Genomic DNA, 12508 nt, shown 5'->3' with positions numbered 1-12508 from the left:
ATACACCAACTATTGTGGATTCTTCTACATTACCTACTGCTAATTCTACAACTCCTGCACACTCACCATCACCTCAGTATGAAGACAATTTTGAACCTCATAGGAGCTCTAGAATTTCTAGACCTCCCATTTGGATGCAGGACTATGTGAGTTCCCAGAAAAGTGCCTACCCTATTTCCAACTCTGTTAGCTATCTTCAATTGAAACCTCACTAATCCAAATGCTTGGCTGCTTATTCTTCTGAGACAGAACCAAGATCTTTTGCTGAAGCTACTAAGGATCCTAAGTGGGTTGATGCCATGCAACAAGAAATTCAAGCCTTGGAGGACAATCAGACTTGGAGCTTGGTGTCACTACCACCTGGGAAGCAACCTATAGGGTGTAAGTGGGTGTTCAAAATTAAGTATCAAGCTTCAGGTGAGGTCGAGAGATACAAAGCTCGACTTGTAGTAAAAGGTTACACACAAAAGGAGGGCCTTGACTACACTGATACTTTCTCACCTGTTGCTAAAATGGTGACAGTAAGATCAATTGTAGCACTGGCATCTTCCTCTGGTTGGCCTCTCTATCATATGGATGTTCATAATGCCTTCTTGCAAGGCGACTTAGTTGAAGAAGTTAACATGCTTGTCCCTCCAGGTTTCTCTAAGGGGACTAACAAGCAGGGGGAACCTTGTATGCAGGCTACATAAGTCCCTATATGGCCTTAAACAGGCATCTCGGCAATAGAATATTAAGTTGTTTGAGGCACTACAGACCATGGGGTTCTCCCAAAGCCACTATGATCACTCTCCATTTACCAGGAAAACTGATACTTACCTTGTTCTAGTGCTCGTCTATGTGGATGATTTGATAGTCACTGGGAACAACATAACAAAAATTAACAAGACAAGGGCCAACTTGAAGTAGTGTTTTAGAATGAAGGATCTTGGAGAATTGAAATTCTTTCTTGGGATTGAGTTTGCTCGATCAGAAAAGGGCATATACATGAGCCAACACAAATATGCATTAGAGCTAATTTCAGAACTTGGACTAGCTGGGGCGAAGCCTTCTAGCACACCATTAGAAGTAAACCAAAAATTAACTTCTGTTGATTTTGACAAATTGGCTTCTTCCTCTGATGATACTGTTCAAGACCCTCTCTTGAAAGATGTTGATGAGTTTCAAAGATTGGTGGGAAGATTACTATACTTAACAATGACTAGGTCGGATATATCATTTGTTGTACAAACCTTAAGTCAGTACATGTACTCTCCTAAGCAATCTCATCTAGATGTAGCAAAGAGAGCTATCAGATATGTCAAAAGTGCACCAGGGCAGGGGCTGCTATTACCATCAGGTGATGGGACTTTGAAGGCATATTGTGATGCTGATTGGGGAGCATGCCTTCAAACTAGAAGGTCAGTCACTGGCTACTTAGTATTCTTTGGCAATGCCTTGATTTCTTGGAAATCAAAGAAGCAGGAAACAATGGCAAGGAGTTCAGCTGAAGCTGAGTTTAGAAGCATGGTTTCAACTGCAGCAGAAATTGTGTGGCTCGTTGGTCTGTTTGGTGAATTAGGTGTCAAGTTGCAATTGCCTGTGGCTCTATATTGTGATAGCAAGGCAGCGATCCAAATCGCAGCAAATCCTATTTTTCATGAACGCACAAAGCACATTGACATTGATTGTCATTTCATTAGAGAGAAGATAAAGACTGGTATCATCAAGACTATACATGTGAACATTAAGGAGCAGATAGCAGATTTGTTGACTAAGGAACTTGGACGAACACAACACCATCATCTGCTTTGCAAGCTTGGAGTGAAGAATATTTTTCTACCCTCCAATTTGAGGGAGAGTATTGAGCCGGGATAGTATATGTATGTACAGATAGTTTTGGGGTTAAAGTGTACAAATAAAAGTTGGTAACTAATTTAACTAATAGGGTGTATTAGTAGTTGTCTGTATATTAGACTAGCAGAGCTTTTCTTCTTAGCTAACTTCTTCTCCAATTGTAAATAACAATGGAGATTTCTCTGATTGCTCTCTCTCTCAAATCCTCATGTCTTCTATGGAAATTTGATACCTTGTGCTTGAGATAGTTTCTCATAAGGCAGATACATATCAAAGCTAACGAATGGGCTTATTAAGTATATGATTACCACCAAGAAAAAAACGGGCTAGGAAATTATTATGAACAGCCAAAATAAATATAGTAAATTCTAAAAAAAGAAATTTGCATGATTGGAATAAAAGAGATAAAACTTTACATAGTCATTTTGAGCATTTAACCGCAGTCCTGTAGAAGACATTGTGTGACGACCCAAAGGGGTCATCACCGTAATTCTTCCTTGTTCCGTACTTACGAGGCCTTGAAAACCTTCGCTTTTAGTTATCTCGATTTGCGTGCGCAATTCGGGCGCGTAGCCGGAAATTTTTATGTTAGAATATGTGAATTTTGTGAAAAATTTGATGAATTTTGATATTAATATGCATAATATTGACTTCGGTCAATATTTTGGGTAAACGGACCCAGACCTGTGATTCGACGGTCCCGGAGGGTCCGTAGAAAAATATGGGACTTGGGCGTGTTCTCGGAAGTAAATTCCGAGGTCCCAAGCCCGAGAAATGAATTTTTGTGTGAAATTGTTTTCTGAAATTAATTAAGAAAAATGAAGAAGAAAATTGATCGGAAAACTGTGGTATCGGGCTCGTATTTTGGTTCTGACGCCCGGTACGAGTCTTAAATATATTTTAAGCACTATATGTAAAGTTTGGCTAAAAACGGACATCATATGACGTGTTTCGGACTTAAAATGGGGAATTTGAGTTTTATGAAAGTTGAGAGAAAATCATGTGTTTTGAGGCTTGATTCTATGTATATGATGTTATCTTGGCGATTTGATCGCACGAGTAAGTCTGTAAGATGTTTTAAGGTTGTGTGCATGTTTGGTTTGGAGCCCCGAGGGCTCGGGTGAGTTTCGAGTGGGGCCCGGGAGGTCTTAACTTAAAAAAAATGCAGGTTCAGGTGTTGCAGGTCCGGCGCGGCCGCGGCCATTTCCGCACGGTCCGCACTGGCAGCCACGCGGCCGCAACACTTTTTTGTGTGGTCCGCGTGGTGGGGTTCAGAGAGGGGTGGCCAGGCCGACCAGTGCGGTCGCGCACCAAATCAGTGTGGTCCGCGCTGGGTGGGTTCAGAGAGAGCCCACTTCTTCCCTCCCTTGGCACGGCCGCGGTACATTTCTGCGCGGTCCGCACTGGCAACCACGCGGCCGCGGTGCATTTCTGCGCGGTCCGCGCCAGCCCCCAGTATATATATAAATTCAGGATTTTCAGTCATTTTTTCCAGTTTTCAAAAACCCAAAACCTAAGAGGCGATTTTCCAAACAACTTTTCTTCTTCAAAACGATTGGTAAGTGATTTCTAACTCATTTTCTTCACTTCTTAACATCTTTTAACATGATTTCAACTTCAAAACAAAGATTTTCATGGAGGAAATTGGGTGTTTTGGGTAGAACCTAGGTTTTCTACAAATTGAGGAGTTGGACCTCAATTTGGGGTCCGATTTCAAAACAAAGCATATATTTGGATTCGTTGGAGAATGGGTAACCGGGTTTTGGTCCGAACCTCGAGTTTTGACCACGTGGGTCCGGGGGTGTTTTTGACCTTTTTGGAAAAAAAATCTTGTAAAAATTATTTCCATGCATTGGGATTGATCCATTTAGTAATTATTAATGTGATTGAGTAACTTATGACTAGATTTGAGTGGATTGGTGGTGGAATCAAGAGGTAAAGCTATACTAGAAGCGTGAGTTGAGTTTGGAGCATTCGAGGTAAGTGTTTGTTCTAACTTTGGCTCGAGAGAATAGGATTAGGATGATATTTGCTACTTCCTAATGTGGAGTACGGTGTATAGGCATGGTGAAGGTTATCTATGCACCAGAGTCTAGCATGACCGTGAGTCTTGATTGCTTTTAATTCGAATAATGTGACACAAGCTCCTTGTTTATTTTATGAGTTTCATATGATGTGAACGGTTGAGGTAGAATTGTGATTGGTGTACTCTTGGAGCGTTAGCTCGAACATGAATGTGTTAGTTGAGGAAGAAGTGATTTAAAAAGAGAATGTGTTGTGATTACTCCCTTGTCGGGATGTGTAGACTGATATATATACTCTCCCTTGTCGGGATATTTTGGGTTGTTAGTTGTACCCTTGCCGGGTTAAAGGTATTGAGATGTTATTCTCCCCTGAAGGGGATCGTGTGGCACGCCGTCCACTTATATATGATATTATGGGATCGTGTGGCACGTCGTCCACTTATATATGATATTATGGGATCGTGTGGCACGCCGTCCACTTATATATGATATTATGGGATCGTGTGGCACGCCGTCCACTTATATATGATATTATGGGATCGTGTGGCACGCCGTCCACTTATATATGATATTATGGGATCGTGTGGCACGCCGTCCACTTATATATGATATTATGGGATCGTGTGGCACGTCGTCCACTTATATATGATATTATGGGATCGTGTGGCACATATATATATATATATATATATATATATATATATATATATATATTATGGAAACCGGAGTTTCTTCTGTTTATTTCCGATATTTCATTTTTATCTGTTACTCCCCGATAGCATGTCCCCTCCCAGCTTTGCTTTGTATTATCTTGTTATTGTTTTCTTGCACTTGTTATATATATCTGTACAGGTTAATTTTGGTAGGTCCTGTCTTGCCTCGTCACTACTTCGCCGGGGTTAGGCCAGGCACTTACCAGCACATGGGGTCGGTTGTGCTGATGTTGCACTCTGTGCATTTTTGTGTACAGATCAGGGAGCAGCTTTCGGACCGCAGCAGTAGGACTTTTGGGAGCTATCTTCAGTCCAGGGACTCTCGAGGTAGCCTAGCTGGCGTTCGCAGGCCGAAGTCCCTTTCCATGTTTTTCGTTGTTTATCTTGTATCAGACAAACATGATGTATTTTCCTTTCAGACATTGTTTGTAGCATTCTGTAGTAGTCCGTGAGCTAGTGACACCAAACTCTGGGTAGCATTTTGGTTCAAACTTCCGCACTTTTGGTTTTCAGTTGTTTTAAAATTAAAGTCTTCCGCTTAGATTTTGTCTCGCTTATTATATTGTTGAAAGAAAGCAGGAAAGGTGTTTTAAATATTTGGCTTGCCTAGCTCCGATAGTAGGTGCCATCACGACACCCGATGGTGGGAAATCCGGGTCGTGACAAGTTGGTATCAGAGCACTAGGTTACTTAGGTCTCACAACCCACGGACAGCTCGGTAGAGTCTGAGGGATCGGTACAAAGACGTCTGTATTTATCCCGCAGAGGCTACTGAGTTAGGAAAACTTCACTTTGTTCATTCTTGTCGTGCGATTCTGTTTCTCAAGTACTGATTGTCTTTCCACTCTGTTCTTTCGCAGATGGCGAGAACACGTGCTTCCTCTTCTACCGCGTAGCAGCCTGAGCCCCCAGCAGCAGCTCCTATTAGGGGCAGAGGGCGAGGCCGAGCTCAGCCCCGAGCAGCAGTCCCTGTAAGCATTTTAATAGCAGTTGGTATGTCAACCAGTTTGTAATTTATGCGTTTATTTACAAACGTTTTAATCTTTCGGGGATAAAAGTAAACAAACATATTATTAAGGTCAAAGATAGCCATATATTATTATATATATGCAAGGGAAGGTTTAATCATAGTGAAATGTCTTCTTCCGTGATGTACTAGTTGACATTATTATTATTATTATTATTATTATTATTATTATTATTATTATTATTATTATTATTATTATTATTATAACTGACTCTAATCATTCGAACTACAGGTTGACGACATATTTTAACAAGTTACACTATATATATGTCATGTTATAGTCCACTCTGTTAACTTTGAGCGTGATGTGGTAAAAATACTCATAAAAGCATCTTTCTTTTTTTTGGGTGCTGAAAAATGAAAACGAGGCCTCAGCTGGGTGGTTTCCAAGTCTTAGATAAAGCTGTTGAGACTAAGAGGTTTTAAGTTTAATTCTCATCGAATATAGTGACTTTGTGTACAACTATGTGTTTATATTCTTTACTAAGATGTGCTAGAGTGTGATACTTTGCATAATATCCTGATTTAAGAATGATATCGCAGAGGATTAATTAAGTTGGAATTAATCCCATGAGTTGGCAAATGATTTATCCTTTTCTGTTCATCCTGAGAAACATAATTGTCATTTTGTTTATGTTAGATTTTGGGAGTTAGTTTATGCTCCCTTATTCCAAAGGGGATATATTCATTTTTGCATTTTTTTTTTGCTTGTGTAACTAAAGAAATTAGTCTTTGGGAAAACATAGGCTAGTAAATAGTAATGCAACAGTAGGAAGAAGATGGATCAGTTAGTTTGTTTCCACTCAACTTGATCTCCATGCACAATTAAAGCTTGCTTCCTCAAACATCAATAGACGTTTTCTAATCGCTAAGAGTTTTTCAGAGGGTAGTATTGAGGTTTGCATGTTGAAGACATAAACAAAATGTCTCTTATAATTTTTAGATAAAATATTGATGCAACTCAACATGGTGTCACAAGTTTAGGTCCTGGGATAAAAAAAAGTCATTGTCACTCCATTATTGAAAAGAATTATCACGTGCTTAGCCCATGAGACATAATTAAATTTGCATGTGAGGCAGTATAATGAAGACTTATTTAAAAGTGTGTTTTCCCTAATTAACAACCTAAACATTTAGATAAAATGATTAAATATTGCAATAATTAGTGAATGGTGCTTCGTGCTGTTCTAACCATGTAGCCAAGGATAGTTTGAATCTTTTGATAGAAACATGCATCAGTAACTTAAGGGCATTTCAGTATAGTGTTGAGGAGTCCTCTGACAGTTCAAGTACATATATAGCGGAAACTCAGTTTGTAGATCTTCTTCCAACCAAACGCGCCTAATCAGGGAAATATTCTGCACTTGTGACTCCAAATAAATCATTGCATTCCACAGCTTCTACCAGAGTTTGCTCTTCTTTTTTTCGTGGATGGGATGTTTTCAAGAAGGCGATTACATTATTTTGATCAACTAACAATACAAATTGTTCGACTATCTGTCCATATTTTAGTGGAACTCATCTTTGATTTGCATGTTAATTATATTGCTTGTAGGTACATTAGGAATTAGAAACGCAGATATCCTTATATCAACTTGTCTGATAGTAAGATAAACAGTTAATTGATTACAGTAAAGCTGCTACGGCACTTGACTGTTTTCAACTTTCCTCTGGAAAATGAGTGAGCCAAATAAAACAGCAACGCCTGTTATTGCAATTGTAAATAGAAGCCGCTTCTTGGGTGGCTGCCTTCTAGGAGCACCACGATCTCTCTCAGCTGGACTAATGTTCCTTCAAAAATACCAAAAGCGGGACAAAAGAATTAAAGACTAGAGCATTTGGCATACAACACAAGATATAGCACCAGAAAACTACTGTTAAGGAGAGTACTGGTAGATGGTTTAGAAGTGCTTAGTATTTATTGGTCAAGACATATGATGGGAACAATTGCAACGGCCGGATTAGATGGCAAGTTACATGAAAGGCCACAAGCGGATATCTGGTAGCAACTTGAGTTTTACTAACTTCCACAGAATGGTGGTAAAATCACACCCTTTCACCTGTATTATTTTTCTGAAACCATAAAGTTTCTGCATAGGGCATAGCATGAGCTAACAGTTGCTCATTTTCTTATTGAGTAACTCTTGTAATCCTCGATTTAAGGTTTCACATGTAGTGTACTATTATGACTTGTGGACGTGGATGCCCCTATTCCAACCACTGTAATATATCATAAAATTGATAGACAAAGAATGCCAAGAGACTCTAGATATGTGAGATCCATCTATTATATAAGCACAGAGGAAAGATTCTTTCCAAAATAAGATAATCAAATATATAAAGGGGGGACGAAGCTGGCAGAAAACCAGATACTTTCTTGATTAACATAGATAAGTTAGACGAAGAAAGGACCTCACAGAGAGAAGAATAAGTTCAAGTGTAACCTTAGAAAATTCGATCACCTTTTACTGGGTAGGTAAAACATAAAGGAAACAAGTATATGCATATTTATATGCACTAACTGCATTATGGATGAGAAATAAGAAAGTGTATAAACATGTCACCTGCCAGTCATGTCTGACCTAGATTTTATTAGAGATTCTTATGTTATATTCATGTCCAGGTAGGAGAAATACTGATTTTCATACATCGCTCAAAAGCAGCTTATCTAATAGGAGTATCCTTTTAGACAATCTTATGCTAGGTGGACTGAATCGAAAAGGGGAAAAGTATTCCATGGTAGAATGCCTCGTCCCAGTTACTAACCAGCAAACTTGACATGTTGCCAGCAATAGAATTTGACTCAACACCATGTCAAGAGTAGGTGTCAAGCAGGAATCCATCTATCCTTTATGATATCAGGCTTATTACTCATGTTCACTACCCAAGAACCCCTTCATTTCCAGACATGATGTTCTTAGGCTCATAACTCGTTACCACACACCACCGTGTGTCTATACAGAATGTTTCCTTTTTTCTGTTTTATCTTTTTGGCTTTAGGTTAGGCAGTTAGGGGAGGAACTCTATGTCTTATAAGTCAGTGTTCACTAATCAGTGAAACAAGATACATAGACTAGTTGTAGCATAAGAGAGGAAGGCAAAAAATAAGCATCGTAAATGCATGTCTGTTCAATTACGTTAAGGTAGGAATGACAGAGAGATAAATGCTTCCAACGGGCTTTGACAGTTGGACCTCATAAACATCACCAAAGAATCAAAGCCAAGATCCACTCAGCATACAAAGAACGACTCAAAACGACCAAGGGGACATGCAAAATGCCAACTAAATAAACATTTTAGGTCCATAATACCTGGAAGATTCTGCAACGATATTTGTGCCTCCATTACATCTACTCTCATGGTCATCTCTTTCACGGAGCCTAATATATCTGCTACACAGATGACAGAGTTCTGTTCTATTCCCACAAACTTCCTGGTAAAGGAATGCAGATATTATGAAAAACAGCAGGATACTGAAGTTCGATCATTTACCCAAAACAATTACAAAATAGAAAAAAAAGCCTAATCATAGATACTCATTATAACCTGATGCTTAAATAAATCAATTGCAGGCAAAGGAAACTCGCAATACTCGCATGTCACAATCCTTTGTGGGCAATTTTCACCTTTGTGAACAGTTAACACCTCACGCTCCATTGTCTCGCTACACAAAGAACAGGTTACCTGTAAATTAACATGCATAACAATCACATTAAGAAGTTGTATTTGGCTTATTAAGGAACTCCAACAATGACGAAGTGGGAAAAGAATGTTCCCGTAAAACAGAACAGACTGGTAGAAGCAGAAAAGGTGGGAAGACCTACAAAACATATGTTCATAGAATGCAAGAGATTGAAAAGAAAGTAAGAGGTATAAGTTAACACTAAGATAGAATGTTGTAAAAGACTATGTTCAAGCACTCTTAAGCCCTGAACTAGGTGCAGCGTAGGCTGAACACTTATCTTCGCATAGACGTAGCTTTAATGCGCACCAAGGCAATAAGGTGTGCACCTCATCGCCCATGGATTTACCTTGAAGAAGCCTATGTCAACAAATGAATTCAAAATGGTCTTTAAAATTGATTCACATGATTTTTACTTCATATATTATACTTAATTGTGTAGTTTTTACATATAATCGTTGTTTGAGTTTAAAGTAATTTTTTCTTACATAAAAAAACACATTTGTATTCTTTCATTTGTATTCACTAAAACTCGCGCTTCAATAGCACATTGCGCTTTAAACCGCAACAGATCTTGGCAATTTTCACTTGGTGCTTTCATATGAATAAAATTCTTTACTTATCAGGAAGAAAAAAGGATCTTATTTTTGTTTTCTTAAGGTAGCATTGGAAAAGGTACCTCTTTTCTTTACCTAGAGCTTCAACCCCTGCAATAAGTATGCATCATGATTTTAGTAACCCCGAAAAGTTTATCTATTAATATATCTTTTGGCTGGTGTTCAATCATCACTCATCAGCACTTCACCTCTTGTGTTGGTTACCGTTAATCTGAAGTTCTTAATTATTTATTTAATTTTCAAGAATAGGATCATATATTTGCCGTTTAAGGTCCATTGTTTACACAAGGAATTCAGTTGCAATGCCTAGCACGTACATAACGTCATGACAAATGTTCATTGCACAACCATGAAGTGAAAACTGTATTTACGAACACACACAGCTGTATAAAAGTGCATAGTCCCATAAACGGTTCTGGAAGCAAACTGGAAGGCAAATAAATGCAATTGAATGGATCAAATTTAGAAGTCTATCTCAGAAAGGGACTAACATCTGCTGGACCAAATGACACAGTTACAGGTAATTGAGAACTCCTTGCGTCTAAAAGCTGAAGGTGAAATTAGAGAAGGAGAAAAAAGGAACTTTTTCCCTGTAAAACCTCTCGGCATCATCCACAAAATGAAGAGATCAAATAAATTGGTTCACTTACCGGAGCATGAGTGCTCAAGAAATGTTCTTCTGCATGTTTTTTTGGAACCATATCACCACAGATTTTACATTTTTCAAGTTTCCGGGAGCAGTGAGCAACATGCAAATCAAGATTGGAAGACGGAATCGCTCTGTCACTGGAAACATAGAGATTCAGAATAGCAAGTGATGAATATACAAGCACATAGGAAAAGATAATATGTAGAATAAGAAGCTGACAAATATACAAGGCTGAAACATGGATAAAGATGACATCTAGCTTGGTACGACTGGTCATGCACAAATGGCAACCCGCTGTTAAACTATAAGTCTTATAGCTTAGATTTAAATATAGAGCTGTAAGGTTCATTACTTCATTTCGAATTTTATGGTGTATTATCCACAAAGCAATAATCCATAATCTATTAAAGACCCGAACTCTTCAGTTTCCATTGGCAGCAAAATGAGGATACTCAATAAGAAATTCACTTCTGCCAACATGACAATCCACAAGTAGACACCAACAAACTAGCTAGTATTTACTTTTCCAAATTAAACCTTATGCACATTGCAATCAGTAATAGGAAAAAACAACTTGCAACTAATATATCCCATTAATCAAGCTAAATCATGATCAATATTTGCTGATAAATCAATAATATTTCATTAAACAACACACCAAGATGGTGACAGAAGAAAATACAGACTCAAGCACAGTTATCTACCAAGTATCACAATCATTAATACACACTTGTATATTGTCTTTATACAGTTCTCCTTCTTCAATGGGGCATAAAATTGCAGCTAAAGACAAACCCATATATTGTCTGTAAATTGTTTTTTACGACGGTGGTATATGGGTCAGCTTGAGCACAGCTCGACTATTCCACCTGGTACCTCCCACCAGCATAGATACCAGACAAGTTTGCCCACGCTAGGGGCATAAAACTGCAGCTAAGATACAAACACAATATTGTCTGGATAATTTATTTTTATGACTGTGTTATTCGGGTCAGTTTGCACCACCTCAACTATTTCACCAGGTACTACTATCTCCCCAGCCTAATTCCGCAGCAACTCTGTCCATCAAGGCTCAGACAGATAGTAATATTGGTATAAATTCCAACAGGGGGGGGGGGGAACTTACCAGTGACTGCAGATGGTTGTGGCTTGATCAGAAGCTACAGCCATTAAAATCTACCTTTGATTAAAATCTCTGAGATAATAACAAAGGAAAATGGATAAATCAAATATCAATAATTGAGAAGGAAGGTGATGTAGGAAAACTAATTAAATTAGTTCGATTGAATCTTCTATATGCATTTGGCTCTATTTGAATTCTTTCACATTCTGATAATATTATTAGATAAATTTGGACTGAGATTTCAATTGTTTGCTTAAATAGAGAAACAACCTATGATTCTCTGAGTGGGAATTATCGATTCACTTTCACGATGTTGTACTATAATTTGGTCGCGAACTTTTATGAGTGCTAGCTGGGCGGTTGGGCACGTTCCCTTTCTGCGCGTGTTAGGGACTCGCTTCGACGGAGGATTGATTGGGCTGCTTTAACGGTCTGGGCTTGTTGGGCTTAGTTGGATCAGCTGGAGAAAAAGGTTAACTTCAGGCCCAATTTACGGGAAGATAATGAATTTAATCCCTTTTTGGTGTTTATGAATATCTAGCTCGTTGTTGGCTGCTGAGTATTTACTAACTGTTATGAAATAAAAACAATTTAGTAAAACATGAACAAGAAATAAAAACAATTTAGTAAAACATGAACAAGAAATAGAGATAGAGAGAAGGAAGAGATTTTCTTCTTCAATTGTGTGTATTTTCCTATCTATTACAAGGCCTTTATATAGGCATGAAAAGCGAAGAAAATATGTCATGGAATATGTCATTGAACATAGAAAATATGTCATTGAATATGTCATTAACCATTTGAGAGAAAGATCATGGAGGAAGAGTAGACATCCAC

General features: G+C 38.4%; 1 protein-coding gene across 2 annotated transcripts; it reads right to left on the bottom strand.

Moving 5' to 3' along the window:
• Positions 1 to 7145: 7145 nt before the first annotated feature.
• LOC107807118 (uncharacterized) lies at positions 7146 to 12021 on the bottom strand. 2 transcript variants are annotated; one of them, XM_075241290.1, is made up of 6 exons: positions 11942 to 12021; positions 11675 to 11743; positions 10550 to 10685; positions 9147 to 9284; positions 8912 to 9033; positions 7146 to 7391 (listed from the first exon to the last, which is right to left on the bottom strand). In XM_075241290.1, the coding sequence occupies exons 2-6, from the start codon at positions 11716 to 11718 to the stop codon at positions 7241 to 7243; spliced, it is 591 nt and encodes a 196-aa protein (XP_075097391.1). In that variant the 5' UTR covers positions 11719 to 11743; positions 11942 to 12021; the 3' UTR covers positions 7146 to 7240. The 2 variants fall into 2 exon arrangements, with proteins under 2 accessions (XP_075097391.1, XP_075097390.1); XM_075241289.1 differs by lacking the exon at positions 11942 to 12021 and having other exon boundaries at positions 11675 to 11863.
• Between the last annotated feature and the right edge of the window lie 487 nt (positions 12022 to 12508).

Source organism: Nicotiana tabacum, chromosome 20 (assembly GCF_000715075.1).
Source record: "Nicotiana tabacum cultivar K326 chromosome 20, ASM71507v2, whole genome shotgun sequence".
Taxonomy (NCBI): domain Eukaryota; kingdom Viridiplantae; phylum Streptophyta; class Magnoliopsida; order Solanales; family Solanaceae; genus Nicotiana; species Nicotiana tabacum.
This window is presented reverse-complemented; position numbering and strand designations above follow the sequence as displayed.

Coding starts and splice junctions, on each gene's coding strand:
- LOC107807118 (XM_075241290.1), bottom strand. CDS start 11,718: ATGGCTGTAGCTTCTGATCAAGCCACAACCATCTGCAGTCACTG. Junction 9,034..9,146: donor TTGATTTATTTAAGCATCAG/GTTATAATGAGT, acceptor TTCCTTTACCAG/GAAGTTTGTGGGAATAGAAC. Junction 7,392..8,911: donor ATCGTTGCAGAATCTTCCAG/GTATTATGGACC, acceptor GTATTTTTGAAG/GAACATTAGTCCAGCTGAGA.